This window comes from Gadus chalcogrammus, chromosome 6 (genome assembly GCF_026213295.1).
Source record: "Gadus chalcogrammus isolate NIFS_2021 chromosome 6, NIFS_Gcha_1.0, whole genome shotgun sequence".
NCBI classification, from domain to species: Eukaryota; Metazoa; Chordata; class Actinopteri; order Gadiformes; family Gadidae; genus Gadus; species Gadus chalcogrammus.
In genome coordinates, this window is record NC_079417.1 from 26,462,725 (window position 1) to 26,482,123 (window position 19,399).

General features: G+C 42.1%; 1 protein-coding gene and 1 non-coding gene across 6 annotated transcripts; both read left to right on the forward strand.

Moving 5' to 3' along the window:
* Positions 1-105: 105 nt before the first annotated feature.
* LOC130383727 (spindlin-W-like) lies at positions 106-15,400 on the forward strand. Of its 5 annotated transcripts, none has more exons than XM_056591479.1 (7): positions 106-245; positions 2,602-2,806; positions 3,491-3,539; positions 3,837-3,934; positions 4,521-4,676; positions 5,174-5,407; positions 12,404-15,400. In XM_056591479.1, exons 2-7 carry the CDS (start codon positions 2,755-2,757, stop codon positions 12,601-12,603), a joined length of 789 nt encoding a protein of 262 aa, XP_056447454.1. In that variant the 5' UTR covers positions 106-245; positions 2,602-2,754; the 3' UTR covers positions 12,604-15,400. The 5 variants fall into 5 exon arrangements, with proteins under 5 accessions (XP_056447454.1, XP_056447453.1, XP_056447452.1 ...); XM_056591478.1 differs by lacking the exon at positions 106-245 and adding an exon at positions 263-376; XM_056591477.1 differs by lacking the exon at positions 106-245 and adding an exon at positions 384-651.
* Positions 15,401-15,857: 457 nt separating this feature from the next.
* Positions 15,858-15,956, forward strand: LOC130384988 (small nucleolar RNA U13). The gene has a single exon (XR_008895957.1). It is a non-coding gene; the product is annotated as a small nucleolar RNA U13 (small nucleolar RNA).
* Positions 15,957-19,399: the final 3,443 nt, after the last annotated feature.

Below are 19,399 nucleotides of genomic sequence, written 5' to 3' on the forward strand. Positions count from 1 at the left end.
GGTGCGTTTTATTGAAAGGTTAAAGGTATGACATATCAAAACACCGCCCCTCTTAGCCACCTATACTAAATAAAACGAACTAACTTTTGACTTCTTCCCGGTGTGAGCACCGCCCCTTCTTGAACGTAAAGCACCATCAACTGTTTTCTGATCAGTTTTGGGGACACGGTTCGTTTATTTTCCCCCGCTAACTGCCATTAGGATAGGCCCATCGTCCAACTAATTCTGATCTGATCCTGGACCAGGTAATGTCAATTGCGCTTACGGATTCTTTTGCCATCCAAAAGAACTCGCCGCCTACTGTGCCACGGTTTATATTGCAATGCAGTGGGTTTTTTCCATCAACGGATACTTGTAAAGCAAATATCTATTGGAGGTATATGCTAACAACACTATTCTTGTGTGCCTGCAAATTGTTTTAACAGCTCAGCGCTCAAACGGCAAGAAAACGGGTCAGAAGAAAATCTCATTATTTCGCAGGAACATATAGCAGCATACCGCGCCTCCCAGCTCCTCTGGGTCACTATTTGGCATGAATAGATAGGCGGGACTCGGCGGTGGAAGAATTTGGGTTGTATACAAGGGGAGTCATAGGGAATCAATTTACAGCTACGTTCGACCAGATATGCGGCCATACTGATTGTTCTGTAGGTAAGATATTTAGGCCTTAGGACTCATCTCCCTTTGATATGATGCAACCTTATCTGCATGTACCAGTGCCATATATGTGTGCTGTTAACTGTGCGCATTGGCTCTCGTGAAGCCGAACCATACCTCTGCTCTTCCTTTGTTCGCTTGAGCCTTTTTGGCACCGATGCGGTTTTTATCAATACTAGCGCAATATGGCTGACTTTGATGTCACATACCGTTGCTGTAGGCACTTGTATACACTGTTAACAGTTCAATTATCATGAATCCATAGTGATGCCCATGTGCGTATGCGACAGTAAACAAATAGTTCCACCCCTCACCTATGCGTTGTAAACAGCACGTCTTTCTTTTCTGTGTTGCTGCTGACCTGAATTATGTGGTTGCAAGGGGAGATTTCCAATCAGGCAAAGGACACATTAAGTCCACTGATTGAAGGGAATTGGGCACCTCAAACTGTCCATCATTGATGAGGTCATACGTCCTTTTGTATGCATTTTATTCTCAATCATACCTGTATGCTATAGAATAAGAATAACCCTTGACACCTTGATGTAGACGTCAAACTGTGATGGAAATTACCAATATGTGTTGAACTGTTAGTCAGCATTGTGAGCCTTGAAAGACACAGAGTGCCAATATTGCACTCAATGTGGAACAGCTTGACTGACTTCAACGTCCACCTTGATCAATGGAGCTGCAGACTATCTGGGGAAGGCTATCTTGCCATAGATATTGGGAACCTCAAAGGGGTATTGAGGTTCAGTGGCCTGCTCAATGACGCCTAGGAGCACTGAATCTGAGACAGTTAAGCTTCATTGACACTAGTCTCTCCCCTCAGTCTCTCTTTTATTATGGCACTAAAGGATCATGTCTATTCTGGTGTATTGTTTTAGTAATACCGTACTATCTATCTCTCGCTAGCCTACCTGCATGTTAGAGTAGGACGGTGTAACCCTGAAACCTCATCTGAGATGTGGTGGTTACAGGTTGTAGGGGGGACATTACATCATATGAGAATTTTGTTGACCTAATCTACCTTTTGGGTTTGCCTTATTCAGCGGTGGTCAGACCTGGCTTTGAAAACCACCTTTGGATCACTTGAACCTTTTGTTTTGGAAGGTAAATCCAACCGCTAAGCTAAAATATGGCCCGGCCTTTCAGAATTGGCCATAGTCACTTTCTCCTCCACTAAACTGGCTTTGGGTTGAGAAGTAGTCTTGTAGTGTTATTCACCATTTTTCCAAGGGCCGCTTGCTGCCCTGTTGCCAGGGGTGCACAGCAGTGCTAAATGGCAGCAGACACACGCCTGGCTCATTGCGTGACCTTGTCAGCTTGCCTGTATTTAGATCAGCACCGAGGTTTGGCCTGCAGTTGCTGTTTATTGGGACCTGATGGAAAATAAAGACAGGAGATTGTTCCCGAAGGATTGTTTTGGTTCCCTTCAGTCAGTCTCACATTGCCCATGGCCATATGCTCATGTGACCAACCCCTGAATTATTTGCAGAATACATGCATGTAAAGTGTGTCACCATGATGTGGAGGCAGTAGATTTTGGCGATTGGTTGTGCTTTAATGTAATATTGTAAACATTGATACTACTAATGGAAAAAACAAGATTTCCAGCACTGTTGTCAACTGCATGGATTTATTGTGTAATGCATGAAATAAAAATAGACCGTTGACAAAATATATAATCAACCACTTCTTGACAAGATGCAGGTGACGCATTTGTTCAAGGGACAATCTGTGAACCTCACTTTGCGTCGCTTCCCAGCCTTTTACACATAAACAAGGCCACATTCTTCAAAAACAATCAATCTCCTTTTTAATTATTATCAATAAACCAGGTGAGGAAACAAACATTGCCAACACAAGGGGTTGAGAACATGCAAGATTGTGGTACTGACATTCCTGGCCCTTTTTCTCTTTATCATTCCTGTCATGATGTAGTTGGACTCCAGGTGATAGCCTGTACCCAATCTGCAGTCTGGCCTGGGCCGGGTGTAATTCCTGGAGCGCCTCCTGGGGGGTCTGTGAACGGAGTGGTAGAACCTAGCGTAGGTCCCGGACTGGCAGCCTGGCTGCCCCCCACCAGGTGGATGAATGAAGACCCCCTTCAAGACTCCAGCGGCGCCGAGACCCAGACCGGAGGGTGGTGAGTGGCGAGGGTGCTTGTCAGTGGAAGAGCCAAGATCCAACTCTATTTAACTACTCTGAGGCATTCTAGGTGGCTAGCCACGTCCCGCTGCACAGTGGCTAACACTCCCAAGCTCAAGTCACCAAGCCTCAAAGGGGGGCTGTCATGCTTGCTATTTTCTAATATTATAGAGTATGTATCATAGATAATGTGAGTATGTATAATATGGAGTATTGCTACATAATCATGTTTGCATAATAAGCTATGGTTCAGCTAAAACGATCGATTCAACGAAAACGAACACACAAGTCGGATAATTAATCAAGTCATTGATCCGTATTAAATGTCTCCATCTATGTGATTTTTCCAAATCACATCAATGGTCCGACTTCTCTGCAAATATTTGGCCAAAATGGACGCTTCACTTATGAAGCAGTATTTTATTTTATTAGATGTTTTCCAAGCGTAACGGTTGAAGTTAAAAAGGCCGTTCTTCCATTAAGTGACTGTTTACGCTTTTTTACACTGACATTAATAACATTAAGGCAGAATTCTGTCCTATGGCATATTGTGACATGAATATTAAGTTTTAATTAGTGTCATGCTGTATACATTCCTGGTCTATTAGATAGTGGTTATAATTACCTGGACACTTAAGGGATAAAGACTCTTCTAAATTTCTCTATTCTATTTGTGTTTCAGGGCATTCCAGTGTATCTGCAAATATGATGAAGAAAAAGAATTCACACAAGTGAGTTTAACCCCCTTCTGTGATCTGAACCTTTTTTTTATCTTCTTTGTCGAGTTGATGGTTCTGTAGTGATTCAAGGCCAGAACAGGGTTATCGGTTAAAAAAAATGGCTTGTTATCCTCTCTCATCGGTCACCCCTCGTCCCATATACCTTTTTTTTTGTTGTCTCTTTTCTCTTACTTTCTTCCTTTGCCCCTCTTTGTCTATCATGTCTGCTTGTAAACCGTGGCTCGGCCTAATTTGCATGCTTTGTATTTCTTGCCGTGTGTCTCATCTGCCCGGTGTCTGTGGCTGCAGGAAGCAGAGGACCAGTGTGGAGCCCGGCAAGCCCTTAGGCGGTCCGCCCAGGAGGAACATCGTGGGCTGTAGGATCCAGCACATCTGGAAGGAAGGCAGTATGTTCTCAACACAACAACAACCACCAAAACTATCAGCCATCACAACTACAACTATCTGATCAATGATCATTTTAACATGGGTCCTTCTCAAAATGTGTTTCTGTTTATGCATTATGTGTTTGACTGATCTGATGACTGAGCTGTCTATGTTAGAGGGAAACGTTCTTTCATATTTGACCTGGGGAGAGGGTGGAGTCCAACTTTTGAAATGCATCTTTCAACAGTGTTGAAATGTGCACCATATTCTCACAGACTATTGGAGATAAGATCATATTGCTAGGGACCTGAGGTAGGGGACTATATTGTCATGACTGACATATCTATAAATTTGCTGGTCATAGCAAACAGATAAAAACAACATAACGCAATGCTTACATGACGAAAAACATGTACAATTGATAATTGACATAAATGATTATGTAATTGTTGTCTGTATACTACTACGATCAATTGACTTAGCTGTTGCAGCACCAGTTCCTCCTCACAGCTATTCCAGGTTAGTCGTCAGTGCTCTGGCCTAACAACGATCACCAGGTGCGTCTGGGCTCTTAAAACACGCCCCACTGTTCTGGTGCCCCGCCAGGTAAATCCTCCCAGTGGAAGGGGACGGTGTTGGACCAGGTTCCCGTCAACCCCTCTCTTTATCTGATCAAATATGACGGCTTCGACTGCATATACGGCCTGGAGCTGTACAGCGACGAGAGGGTGGTTGGCCTGGAGGTGCTGCCTGACAGAATCGGTAATGTGTGTGTGTGTGTGTGTGTGTGTGTGTGTGTGTGTAATTAATTACAGGCTTGTCTTTGGTATTGTATTTATCGTTTGCCTTTGAGCATTCAATACGAGCTGGCTGAGGAGAGTGAAAGTTACTGATTCAGTGACTGAGTCCCCATTGTTAAAAGTTGCGTGTGAGCAAGTTATCTGCTAGGTAGTTAATTGGTGTAAACGCAATTGTGCAGCGTTTAATTCCTTACACTATTATAGAGGTTTGACATCAAAGCCAATTGTGTTGGATGATGAACACGCTGTACTTCTACACACGTCATGTGCGGTTTCAATAAAAAATAACACAAATATCCGTGCAGCATGCAACAGGCCTCATGGGAGCGAAGCTGTTTTTGACTGGCTGTGTCTTACTTAAAGGGGATGGAAGGTGTTTGATTGTACGGTCCATCGGTCGAACCAAGATAAATGTTGACCTAACCTAATGTTGACCCCCCCCCCCCCCCCCTCCCCCAGCTCGGGCCCGCGTTACTGACACAATGCTGGCGGAGACGATGATCGGGAAGGCGGTGGAGCACATGTTTGAGACGGAGGAGGGCCCCAAGGAGGAGTGGAGGGGCATGGTGCTGGCCCGCGCCCCCATCATGACCACGTGGTTCTACATCACCTACGAGAAGGACCCCGTGCTCTACATGTACCAGCTGCTGGACGACTACAAGGAGGGGGATCTGCGGATCATGCCCGACTCCAGTGGGTCACACACACACACACACACACACACACACACACACACACACACACACACACACACACACACACACACACACACACACACACACACACACACACACACACACACACACACACACACACACACTAGGGGTGTACCATATAGAAAGTACACCGATGTGAATTTGCGCTACGGTATAGATTTTGACAGTGTTGGGAAAGTTCCAAAAAATTAACTTCATAGTTCTTTTTTTCAATATGTTGCTGTGAGATATTATTTTTTTCCGGGATTTTGAACATTAATCCCCCTTTTGTGGTTTGTCTAGGATGAAATAGAGTGGTTGAATCAAGTATTGTAGCGAAATACAGTTTATATCGTGTTTTATTGCACATTTGGCACATTTTGTAAATCCCATTGATTTCTGTTGGAAGACACATTGATCGTTGTCCGGAAACGGAAAGGGGGGTGTTTACGTTTGGTTGTAGTCTTTCGCTCGGTTCTAGCCCTACTGTTGAGACGGAGAACCGAGCAAAAAGACTACAACCAAACGTACACAGCCTCCCTTTCCGTTTCCGGCCAACAAGCAATGATTCTAGGAGGTATTCTAGTCCGTTGAGCTATGAGCCAGAGAGCTAACGTTATGGATTGTACATATTTATTATTCGAAATTCGTCTCACCCTTTATACCACAGATACTCTAGAGCAGGGCTATTCAATTAGTTTTCAACGGGGGCCGGTAGGTGGAAATGATCCAGAATGACAGACAAAAATGCCTAAAATTGATGAGCATCACATCAATAGCTACTGATACTGTTAAACACTACAACGACATATGAGTAGGGATGGGAATCGAGAACCGGTTCTTGTTCAGAACCGGTTCCGAGTCAACCGATTCCTTGGAATCGTTAGCAAGCCTGCTTAACGATTCCGCTTATCGGTTCCGGTCGCAGCAAATGCGTTGTGACGTCACACACACGCTGCTTTGATTTGGTTCAGAACGCAGCAAACATGTCGCCGCCGGGGAAGAATTGCATTGTGCATTCACACCAAACGCGACGGGGCGACAAGATCCCATACAAAGTGAACGTAGAGACGCGTATAAGGGCGAGTTTTTCGCGGGAGAAAACCGATGACAAGTTTTTGTCGTGATGACAGCCAATCAGCGTTCAACAGCGTGATAACTGAGTGACATGTGTAACGTAACAGCCAATCCGCGTTCAGCCGTCAAACTCAGTGCAGTGCAGTCCGGGTGAACCGCGGAATGGAGGAGAAAGTGATTGTTGCAGTTTGCGACTCCCGGAGCTCTATATATAATAGTATATAATATATTATATACTATATTATAATTGTATATATAATATCACGGCCAACAGCTCTGTCGCCTCCGGATGGCCGTAGCGTGGGGAGCTCTCATAGGGATTGGGCTTCTCGGGGTTTGTTTACCGGCATTGCTATGGTTTCCGGTCTTGTGTGTTCCAACGGTTTATTCGGTAGGCCCATCTAATAAATCTCTGTCTAATCAATGCTTCATTTTGTTTATGTCAGTTAAATTTTGTTACAAGTTGAATGTAAATGAGCACTGTTAGAATTCCAAAAGGCACAAGCTCTTACTTGGCTGTTTTCAGTCTGTGTTTTTAGTTGTATGGCACATAATGATGGCATTTGGGCTTAAAAAGCGAAACATATATCTTTTCGTCTAGACCAATTGATTTGAAAATGTACAATTTCCTAATACTAGAAGCACTTCTGATCAGATATTAAAGAGATGTAATGCAAACAAACACATTTATACTTATTTTCTCACCCAATGAGAATCGATAAGAGAATCGATAAAGAATCGGATCGATAAGCAGAATCGGAATCGGAATCGGAATCGTGAAATTCTTATCAATTCCCATCCCTACATATGAGTGCATATATTTTCTTCATTTTATCAAATAGAGACCAACAGCTAATCAAAATCAATCCCTATTTGATTAACGTCATAGGCTGCCTGTTAGTGTTTAACAATCTCATCAGTTCAGCGGTGTCGGCGTCTCTGTTCATAGCATCAAGTTAGCCCCAAAATCTTCTGGCGGCGAGCATCAGAGCCCAGTGGGAAAGTGGTGTCGAAGTTAGCATGATTTATATTAAAATGCCTTCTCAGTTCTTTACACACCAATATACACTCGCTGCAGAGTAAACACACAGGCTTCCCAGTGGCAAATCCAAACAAATACTTCTGTGTCCATTCGCTATTGAATTGTCGGTTTTCTGAGTATAGTTTTCGCTTTTTCCGAGTAGAAAGCGAAATTGTGTTGATTCAACCAGGCAGAACGATCATCAAAACAACATTAGGCGCGAACTTCGAAGCGGAGCGCGCCAAGCAGTGGAGAGGAGCAATGCAAAAGCTCACGAAGAAGAGCATAGTGGGAGCGTGCGGGGAGGATTGTTGTGGCCGCGCGCCTTGCGGAGCAAGTCTACGCTGTGCTGTGCGGAGATGAGAGAGGGCAGCTCATATCAGCCCCTGTAAGGCCAGCAGTTAAAATATTTTTTTTTATTTTTTTTTTTGCAGTTAAAAAAAAACACTTTTCTTTTTTTTCACTAAAAGGGCCAGTAAATAACGCTCTGCGGGCCGCCAATTGAATAGCCCTGCTCTAGAGTCTATAGCATATAACCGTGTTGTCTGATTACAGTTTAATTCATTTTTCACAATTTAACAGCTCTCGTTTTGAAGAATAATCACTGTGCCATTCCTTTCAATGGGAATCGCGACGGTCTATACCAGGGGTCGGCAACCCTAGGCACGCGTGCCACCACTGGCATGGGCAGCATAATCATTAGCACACTTTAAAAACTTTTTTCATTTTTTTAATTTATTTTTTTATGCGGCAGCATAATCATTACTACCGATTTTTTTGCGCTTTATTCTGTTTTGGGCATTTCCTCCCAGTGCAAATATGTTTAATTAGTTACGGAAAGAAAATATTGTTGCAAGTGGCCTGTGGGCATCGCCTTCACATAGTTTCACATGGCTTAAACATTCTCATATGTTCTCGTTATTTACATTTCTCAGAGTGCAAATATGTTTTTGAATGAGTTTCTGAAAATGGTGTTTTAAGATGGGAGGAAGTTATAATTTGTAAACCCATGTTGCAAATATAACAACCAACAAAACATTTAAAATGTTGATGCATGATTGTGGACTATATGGAAATAGTACAATTCCAGGTCTTCTTGAAATGTTTTTGGTCGCTGTGTCATAATTCAGCTTAATTTTTAATATATTATTGCTTAAGGCACACTCATTAACGAGAAAATGTGAAGCTGGCACTGCAGGTTGAAAAGGTTGCTGACCCCTGGCAAATACTTTCAAATTAAAGTGTACTTACTGATAATTTGAAATTTGTCCCAGCCTTTATACGACAGATACTATAGGGTCTATACAGCATATAACCGCGTTTTCTGATTACAGTTTAATGTAACAGTAAGCTGAGAACACCACAACTGCAAATTAACCACTTGAAGATAACCATGGCAACCGGTCAAACAACACGGCGTTCTGCGTGCGCATCCGCCGTGTTGATAAACAAATAACCCCACTATTGAACGAAGTTAAACTGAGTGAGCGTGCCGTTCACACACCAGAATGAACGAGTTACAGTAACGTCCATCAGGCAGTAATACAGTACATTCGGCCAAAATATGAACGAGTTCATGAACGCGTTCAGGCAGAACACTGGATTTTCTCGTCACCGGTAGACAGTGTTGTGTGTAACGCGTTACAAAGTAAGTCACATGTTAATAAAGTAACCTTACTACTTTTTCATGTAAAAAGTAAAGTTGCGCCCAACTACTGAAAATATGGTAACGAAACATAGTTCCTTTTTCAATTCGGCGCAACGTTACTTTTCCCAGGGAAAGATTTGACAGCGGTACTGCCTTCTCAGGCAGTATGCCATTCGGCAAGCACGCAGGCGCGCTTGCTGCGCGCCTGCGTGCTATAGTCTCTTCATGAGCTCTCATTCCACACCGTACGAGACAGACGCTGGTAGCGTGAAGCTGTTTCTGCATATCACACCAGTCCTTGCGACAAAATGCCAGCGGTGGAACGAGATAACAAACGCCGTCACTGTTTACCTGTGTAAGGACATGGTTCCCTTTCAAAATTTCGATAGAAAGGGCTTTAAAGAGATTTTCAAAATACTCGATCACAGGTACGCGATACCTGCGTACCTGCCCGCACACACTTCAGCCAAATCGAGATGCCATAACTATACGGCAAGGCCGCGAGCAAGTGGAGAAAGAAATCCATACTATTAAACATAAGTGTTTTTCAGAGATGGAAGTAACTTGAGAAAAGATTTTGCATATTTTCTATGCAGTTTTGCAGTGTAACCAGTATTTTACCCCTTCAGAACCATTTATTTAGAAATTAGAAGATAAAATTAACATACCGCGATATAATAAAGTTACCGTCTATGCTAGCAATCATACCGTGATATATATTTTAGACCATACCGTACAGTCCTAACACGCATGCACGCACGCACGCAGAATGCCAACCCCCATCTATATCTGACAGAAAATACAGTTTGATTGGGCGACAGCAACCTCTAGCTTGGTATGTTCACAGAAGGATGGTTACAATAATTTGGTATTCGCAGTATACCTGTGGATATCTATTGTTTTAGTATGGTTTGGGTGTTTAATTTGGATTGGTACCACTTATAGCTCAGCTTCTGATTGTACAAAAGTCTCGCGATAAGCAGGTCTCCAAGAGTTTGTTGCTGAAATTCCTGTAGGGGGCGCTATAATTCGCAGTCAAGGTCAAATCGCACCACAGCCGCACAGATGGATTTGAATTCAGAAACTTGGTGAACTGCCCTTATTTCACGTGCTGAACATTTCTACCTCTTGAACCCACAATGTTCGTCTGCGGGTTTCTTTCTGTATAGGGACATTTTCGAAAAACGTAAAAATGTTTTATCAGAATTTTGCCGTACACCTGTTCTACGGACTCCTTCGTCTGATCTTACCAACGATTTTTGCTCACATAAAAAATAACAGTTGTGGCAAATTCCACATATGCAAATTAGTGAACATTAGTGAAACCTGCAATAGCACCTCCCTTAACCTGTGTAAAAGTTTGGTCTCAATATCTCATTCCATTATGTCAGTGAGTAATTCCTCGTAAGCGCAATGCACCAATTCCTCTATAGGGGGCCCAAATTTGAATTCACACATAATCAGCATCTACTTGTTGTGAATTGCTGTACATGGCTTGTGTGACTGCTTTCAGTCCTAGTTAGGTATTATTAACAGTTTAATTATGGATACCAAATGTTATTGTTGGGTTTAGCTATTATTATTATTATTGTTTTATATTTGAGCGCCTATATCTCTGGATTGGCTATATAATTCGTGGTCAAAGTTATACTTTCCGCCGAAGGATTTAAAATTCTGAAACACTTTGCCTCTTGGACCCATAATGTCTGTCAGGATATTTTTTTCTGAACACTGACATTTTGGGAAAAACAAATTTCTTCTTCAGAACGAAAGCTTTACATGACAAAAAATATGGATGTACATCATCTATGGACTTATCTGGTTATACATTTAGCAAAGATTGTTAATCACTATGAACAAACTTATGTGGAAATCCATATTTTTTTAATCTTCAATCAATCAGAATTACACTTGAGAAGTAGTCAGGGTTTCTATTGTCATCATTTTCAATTTGAAAAAATGCTCAGCCAAGCGCTAATGCTCCATTTCCATCGCAGGTCCGGGTCAGAAGTTGGCAGGAACTTGTGTCAAAGATTTTGTGTTCAATTTTCATTCAATGACGTCACAGTGTCAATTACACTAATTGGTCCTAAGCGTAATGCACCATTACCACAGCATGTAGCACAAAATCACACATAAGCGAGATCTACTATTAAAGCAGTGTATGTGTGTGTCTGTCTGTCTGTGTCTGGCTCTCTGTTAATCTGCGTGCGTGTGTGTGTGTCAGTGTGTACGTGTTTGTGTGTCTGTGTGTTTCTTTGACTGTGTGTGCTCTTTGGGAGAAAAAAAAACACACCCATACACACACTCCATGCAGTCCATCAGGGGCGGTCAAAGCATAAGAGGCATAAGGCCTTTTTACACTGCCAAGCCGGTTCGGGCGCGTCTTGGCACGCCCGGCAATTTCACTGCCTTGCCTGTTTAAAACCGAAGGTGTGAAATCCCCCGTCGTCACGTAGCAGGCTTTTTGATTCACTGGAGAAGGCGGTGCTACGCATTACAGAGTAGACCTCTTTAGAATAATTTGCATGAAACTAATGTTTTAATTTTTTTATGATTCAAGAGACTCTCATGCAAGAATGAGTGTAGGCTAAAAGCGCGATTAACTATTTCTAGGTGCAAAAACGCCAAAATATTCTTTATTTTGCTGACCACTTGTTTATCCTTTTTTTATTTATATCCAGAGGATGAAAAAATTCTTTCTCGTAGATCGCGCCATCTTCCCCGTCTTCGTTTAATGCGACTGCATTTCCTTCTCACGCATGATAAGCAGCTTGTGGATTTCACTGTCTCTCCAGTTTTGAACTACTCATGTTGATATCGCTGCGTTGTCTCTGTCTAGACAACGCAGCAACATCTCTACGCAAGTCCCGTCCCTGGAACTGCGGAGCGTCTTATCGCATTTGCATCAGAATGAAACTGAAAATGTGTGTAGGGTCCGGGAGGGGAAATTGGGGTGCTAGCTCAAGCCGGCGATTTACCTCGGGCAGTGTAAACGCGCGGAACACGCCGGGAAAAGGCGTGCATAAGACGGTAATATTTGGCAGTGCAAAATGTAACTCGGAGTAACGACTACACCTGTGATTTGCTTGGAAAGGGCGACTCGTGGTCAGATATGCGTGGGGTGTCAACACCTTGTGTGACTGCTTGCAGTCCTAGTTATTCATTCTTTCATTCCTTCTTTCCATCTCTTTTTATCTTTCTCTTTGACTTCTCATGTCTTCGTCTTTTGATCTTCCCCCCCCCAGATGACACTGTGCCGGCGGAGCGGGAGCCAGGCGAGGTGGTGGACAGCCTGGTGGGGAAGCAGGTGGAGTACGCCAAGGAGGACGGGGGCAAGCGCTCGGGGATGGTTATCCACCAGGTGGAGGCCAAGCCCTCGGTGTACTTCATCAAGTTCGATGACGACTTCCACATCTACGTCTACGACCTGGTCAAGACCTCTTAAGAACCGGGCCCCTGATGAGACAATGCGGTGGGTGGGGGGGGGGGATGACCTCAGCAACAGCTCAAAACACTTGCAGATCACCATCCTCCGTGAGATGCTGTCTGTGGTGACCCCTGCCCCGGGTTAATCCTCTACAGTCCCAGTGACCCCTCCAGCACCAGCCAGGACCTCCTCTGCACCGACCCCCCAATTCACTGTTTTCAGATTGGGGGGGTTGGGGCAGAGGAGGCCCCAGAACCTATTCAAGCTACAAAGACTAGAAGGAAACATTTCCCAGCTGGACTATATTGCGGCCAACATCAACGATTGACTGCACACCGGATATGATCAGCCCATCCAATAAAATATTGTTTTCGTTACAAAACTGCCCCTCCCTTCATTGGATGAGGGTTGATGAATGGGAATTAAGACAATTCCCCAGAACCTGTAATGTTTAGCAACATGATGCACAGGTCGAGTCGTGACCTCGGCGTGTTCAGAGACTTGAAAAGTTGATCCATTGCCTTGTTTCCGAAGCACCTGCAATAGACATCTCCACTACGAATCTACCTAGGAGCGGTCCACCGACGACGACTCATTCGTGGAGTTTTTCTCCGACCACATGTCCCAAAAAAAGACCCCTTTTTACTGGCCATGTTTACAATGGCAGCCATTCTGAGTGATATGCCGCCGGTGACGGTACAAAGTCTGCGGTGGAAGCAACATGTGTGATCTCCTGGTGTTCACCAGCAACGGAGGGGGTCGGAAGCTATGGCGTTTAACACTTTATTTTCTGTCTGTGTTTGTGTATACTCTGAAAAAGGATTATTTGTTCTGATTGTTTGTCCCCCCACACCCTCCATCGCTCCAAACTGCTTTTAATAGAAATACATAAATGCAGCAGAATATGTTATATGTTTTTACTTTTAAAACTACTTACATTTATATTTAGGGCATTCAAGCCTTTTCCTTTTTTCAACAATGCATTTTTTTGGGCAGGTAATGCAATCATTTCCCCGTTTACATTAACATTGAGTAAAGGAACCACACAAGCAGGTCATAGCTTTAGTGGAGAATTGAATATGCCTGCCAAGCAGGGACTTCCACTGGGTTAGCGGTGTGCTCTCCGTAAACACCTTCCTTTATCTGCCAACCGACGAAACAGGATTTGGAGCCCTTCTTATCCATCTCAATCCCTTCATTGCACAGAGAACATGATTTTAATCCGTTTTGGTTCATCTTGGTTCCAAACTTTCACTGAGTGGGGAAACTGAATTTCTTGATTCTGCATTCATTCGCCCCAACCGGCTAGTTGTTGGGGTGGAACCAAGATGGCCGCTAGATGACTAAGGCGCATTGAATCCATCCTTGGCTATGGAATCTTAAATTCAACAAAACCAGCAGAGTTTATTTCTCTCTTCCTTCTTTCATGGGTGTCGTTTTTCGGATTTTGTATTTTTTAAAGCTTGTCCATTTATTCATCTTCACTGTTGGTCACATGGAATCTGTTGGTGGCCATCCATCCCTCTAACAGGCCGTCAACTCCTCATCAGAGTAGCAAGCAAGAAGTTTAACTGTTTGTGTTCTATCTAATCCTAAAAAGTTAGCCCCACACTATGATATTGAACTGATTGTTGTGTTTTTAAGTTGATTTTATTTGTTGCTTTAAAAGAAGAAGGAGCTTTTCTGTCAAGAGCTCCGGCGTCACCTCCGCGGAGGCTTCAGAACACGGTTCTCCTGGGGGTCAACTGTTTTTCTGAAGAGTCAAACTGCGACACCAAGCGGATTGCTGCTGTTGGTTCACTTGCTACGATCGCCTCACACCAATCGCAACCGCCACCATCTGGCTCCCCGTCTCTCCTCCCGCGGTGTCAAACGCCTTGTACGACTCAACGGTGGGTCTCTGAGAGAAGCCCCCATGCGGCTGATGATTCCTCATCAGTCGCCGTCCTCCTGGACGAATGGACTCCATAGCGTCCATCCACACTCTATATTCCTCTAAGGTGGACTGAGCTGCTGAGTTGGGCTGGACCAGAACGTCAAAAAGCATACAGAACCTTTTGAATCCTATCTCAACGGCAACACATGTCAGTAGATGGACATCCAATGTTCCTGCAGTAGCCTACGTGATGCTCCAATTTCGCAGAATACTGTTGTGTTGTATTATTGTGTGTTTGGACGAGTGTGTGTTAACCTATTGTTTGTGTGTCTTTTGTCAATTGGACCCTGTTGAAACAGTGTTGTTTTTGCATGCCTATATATCAGAGTGTAAAGCGATGTGAGTTGCATGTAAACGTAGTTCCTTTCAGTTCTGCCGAGTGTCCGTTGTGGCGTTGGGTGCCATTTTCTTTTTGTACTGTGTAACCAAGGAGATACTTTGGGTTATTGGAGTAAACAAATCCGCTCTTAAACAGAACCGAGTTCAGTTTCTGTGAATTTAGATTTATGTAGCCGATGTTCGATTGCCGCTCTGCTCTGCAAACCTTCACGCAGGAGCAAAAAATGGATTTGAATCCTGTTTTAAGATGGATTGTCCCTTTAAAGAGTGCCAACCACAGATGCCAGTGTTGTACAGATGTGAAGAGCTCACACTATTTACATAAATAAACTTTCTGTTTTTTTTTCAAAATTAGTGTGTGGACTGATTTGAGCTGAGGTTTGGACTGGTGAGCGTATGAATAATGTTTCCACAGGTGTGAACATCTGGCACTCGAGGCCAGTTTATCTATAGACCTTCATTTTGTCTTCAGGGTAAGACCTAATATAAATTGACAAATTAGCTAAGAATTGGCTAAACAAGGTAGGAGGGAAAAAAACAAGCCAAGAATTAGATTGTATGATAATGAGACAGAAACGTTGATTCGGTGCATCATTCGTTTGGTGCATTATCCAATGAAGTCTGGTTTAAGTCTAATTAGTAATCCTCCTATCTTTAGTAGAGTAGTTAATGAAGACAAATATGCCCCCACGATTTTCTATTTTTTATTTTGCGACATGTGACCTCCGGGCCTTTAGGGGGTGCTCCTTTACTGTCCCAGCTCTACATAGCTACCAAGGCACTTATCCCATAATGCACCTCTCCTGAGGTTTATTTAACATAGAAAAGGTTTATCGATTTATCAAAAACGACATCTCAATGTCTTGATCGGTGGTGTGTTAATGAAGAAAAGTGCAGTTGAAACGTGGAACCCGCAAAAAGAAAGGTATTGATGAGACCGTTACTCACACAGTGAGTCAAATCATATATATTGTCACCTCGCTTGCTCATTTCTATGATCTTTCCAAGTTTCATGCAAATGATGAAAGGTTTGTTCACGGCTTTCCGTGAAAGGCGCAGCCAACTTGTTACGACTGGTGCCTCAGACTTTCTGATCCTGACTTGAGATCTTCTCCGCCAAATGTTGGCAAATTGTGTTAGTCCTGCTTATTCTTTTCTGTTATATAATAACATGTGACAAGTTCTTACACATCCCTCTGACGGACATACATGTTAATTTGCATAGGCCTACCAGCTTCTTGATTTTCATTACTAAAAAGAAATTATTTCTTAAATCAATGATTTGATGTTAATCAAATGGCTTCTATGCTACATTTTTTGCAACATAACACAAAGCTAAAATAAAATGTGCAGTGTTTTATATTTATAATACTGATTCTTCTAATTTGTAGCTTCATTATTCCAGATGAAACATTTGAGAAACATTTCTATACCATATTTGAAACAATTTATTCATTATTCCTAAATGAAATCGCATGTGTTTCCTGAGCCCTGGTCTTAACCAAACCCTGATCACCTAAATGAAGTCACTATAATAAATGAATACTGGTAGCAAGCTCTCAACAAACACATTGATCTTTCCTAAGCTTCATGAAGACGCTGAAAGATTTGTTCACGTACGTTTGCGCTGTCTCTACGATGAGTTGCCTTGAATCTTCTGATCATGACTGGTACTGGTTGCAGTTTTTCCGAAACAAAGGCTAACACTGTATTGTTGCAGTGCATTTCCTTGCACACATTTATAACATATTGGTGTTAAGAAAGCTATATGGGCTATCTTTAATGAGGAAAAGTCATCTGAAATTTTCGGAATAATTAATGGATCTATGTTCAGGCAGAATGGAAATTTGAAACGTAGGAAGAAACATACAGGCCTATCCAATGCATTATTAAGAATGGGAAAATAACTTTTTTTATTTCAAGTATTGCTGAATTTTGTCCCATAGTGCATCTCTCCTGAAGCATACTTTTTTTTATTATTATTCCGAAGGAAATCCTAAATGAATTTTTCGCTGTGACCATTATGTACAGTGTCAGTAACTCATACAAACTGTCACCTCACTCAGTTGTAGGTCGTGATTTTTTCATGTTTCATGCATATGATGAATGGTTCTTTCACAGGACGTCTGTGACAGGCGCAGCCATCTGGTTACGATGTGTGCCTCAAACTTTCTGATCCGGACTTGATACGTCCTAACATTAGTTGTGCCGAGATGATGCCTCATGAAACGTCAAGGCCTCGCATCCAGATGAACCATTAAAGTGGGTCGACCTCGAAGCTTCAAATGAGTACGCTAGGGACACCTAGTGGTGAATGAAAGAAAGAGTTTCCTGTGACGATGTGATGTTTGCTTCGTACAACATCAAAACATTTGAGAATTAAGTAGAATTAAAGTCATTTCAGTGATACGTGTGAGTGTGCGGTTCATAAATATCTCCCGAGCTCAAGGTAGAAAAACAAAACATTTGACAAAGATTTTAAGTCATCCAGGGCAAAATAGAATGTCTAATAATTGTAATAATAGAACAACTGCATGATGACTGAGAATGAGTGTGATTAATTGCATAGCCATTCAAGTGATCTTGGAACTGGGTCTTCTTTTTGTAAAAATGTGCCAATTGTGAACCCATATCGCGGAGCAGCCCGAGATGAAGCCTCGTACGTCACACCCTACGTCATTTCGCCTATGTGAATCCTACTCGATACGGAGCTTCGCTGGGGGGGAGGCGCCGAGGTACTCGACACACGCCCCGATGCCTCGATGCAAACCATAACATCACTACCTAACATAGGCCTACGTAATGTGACAAAGTAATAATCACGGATGCTAAATCAATGCGGGTCCTAAAAAAATCTGCTGATGAAGGAATATGCATCTAGATTTTAATTACTTGAAGGAAGTTTTCATAAAGAAAATATTTTGTGTCAAACATCAGAATGTCTAACCTTATTTAAGGGTGGTTGTGATACCTTTTCATCTAAATATTTTGCACCAGATCACAAAGCTTAAACCTCAATACAAAGTAAATAATGTTTTTGGAATATTACTTTATTCTTTTAATGTGTAACTTCATTATAAAAAAATAAAGTAAGAAACATCACCATAATATAGGCGTAATTGTAACATTTCGAAAATTCATATTCACAAAATATGATTCCTGAGCCCTGGTCTTGTCCTCCTCAATTAACGTAGAACCCTATTCACCAAATGAATGTGTGTACAGTCATACTGGTAGCTCTCAACAAATTAATCAGTCTCCTAAGTTGCTACGACGTGTTGCATCATCTGACCATTGGTGGTTGCAGTTTTTTTTTATCAAAAACAACATCTCAACGTCTTGATCGGTGGTGTGTTAATGAAGATTAGTGCAGTTGAAACGTGCATCTCGCCAAAAGAAAGGTATTGATGAGACCGTTACTCACACTTGAGTCAAATCATATATATTGTCACCTCGCTTGCTCATTTCTATGGCTTTCCGTGAAAGGCGCAGCCAACTTGTTACGATTGGTGCCTCAGACTTTCTGATCCTGACTTGAGATCTTCTCCGCCAAATGTCGGCAAATTGTGTTAGTCCTGCTTATTCTTTTCTGTTATATAATAACATGTGACAAGTTCTAACACATCCCTCTGACGGACATACATGTTAATTTGCATAGGCCTACCTGCTTCTAGATTTTCATTACTAAAAATAAATTATTTCTTAAATCAATGATTTGATGTTAATCAAATGGCTTCTATGCTACATTTTTTGCAACATAACACAAAGCTAAAATAAAATGTGCAGTGTTTTATATTTATAATACTGATTCTTCTGATTTGTAACTTCATTATTCCAGATGAAACATTTGAGAAACATTTCTACACCATATTTGCAACATTTTATTCATTATTCATAAATGAAATCGCATGTGTTTCCTGAGCCCTGGTCTTAACCAAACCCTGATCACCTAAATGAAGTCACTATAATAAATTAATACTGGTAGCAAGCTCTCAACAAACACATTGATCTTTCCTAAGCTTCATGAAGACGCTGAAAGATTTGTTCACATACGTTTGCGCTGTCTCTACGATGAGTTGCCTTGAATCTTCTGATCATGACTGGTTGCCGTTTTTCCGAAACATATGCTAACACTGTATTGTTGCAGTGCATTTCCTTGCACACATTTATAACATATTGGTGTTAAGAAAGCTATATGGGCTATCTTTAATGAGGAAAAGTCATCTGACATTTTCGGAATAATGAATGGATCTATGTTCAGGCAGAATGGAAATTTGAAACGTAGGAAGAAACATACATGCCTATCCAATGCATTATTAAGAATGGGAAAATAACTTTTTTTATTTCAAGTATTGCTGAATTTTGTCCCATAGAAGTGCATCTCTCCTGAAGCATACTTTTTTTATTATTATTCCGAAGGAAATCCTAAATGAATTTTTCGCTGTGACCATTATGTACAGTGTCAGTAACTCATACAAACTGTCACCTCACTCAGTTGGAGGTCGTGATTTTTCAATGTTTCATGCATATGATGAATGG

Bases quoted from the DNA above. Each gene is read 5' to 3' on its own strand.
- LOC130383727 (XM_056591479.1), top strand. From the start codon at position 2,755: ATGAAGACCCCCTTCAAGACTCCAGCGGCGCCGAGACCCAGACCGGAG. The intron at 4,677-5,173 runs GTAATGTGTGTG...CCCCTCCCCCAG, and splicing joins GGTGCTGCCTGACAGAATCG to CTCGGGCCCGCGTTACTGAC. The intron at 5,408-12,403 runs GTGGGTCACACA...TCCCCCCCCCAG, and splicing joins GCGGATCATGCCCGACTCCA to ATGACACTGTGCCGGCGGAG.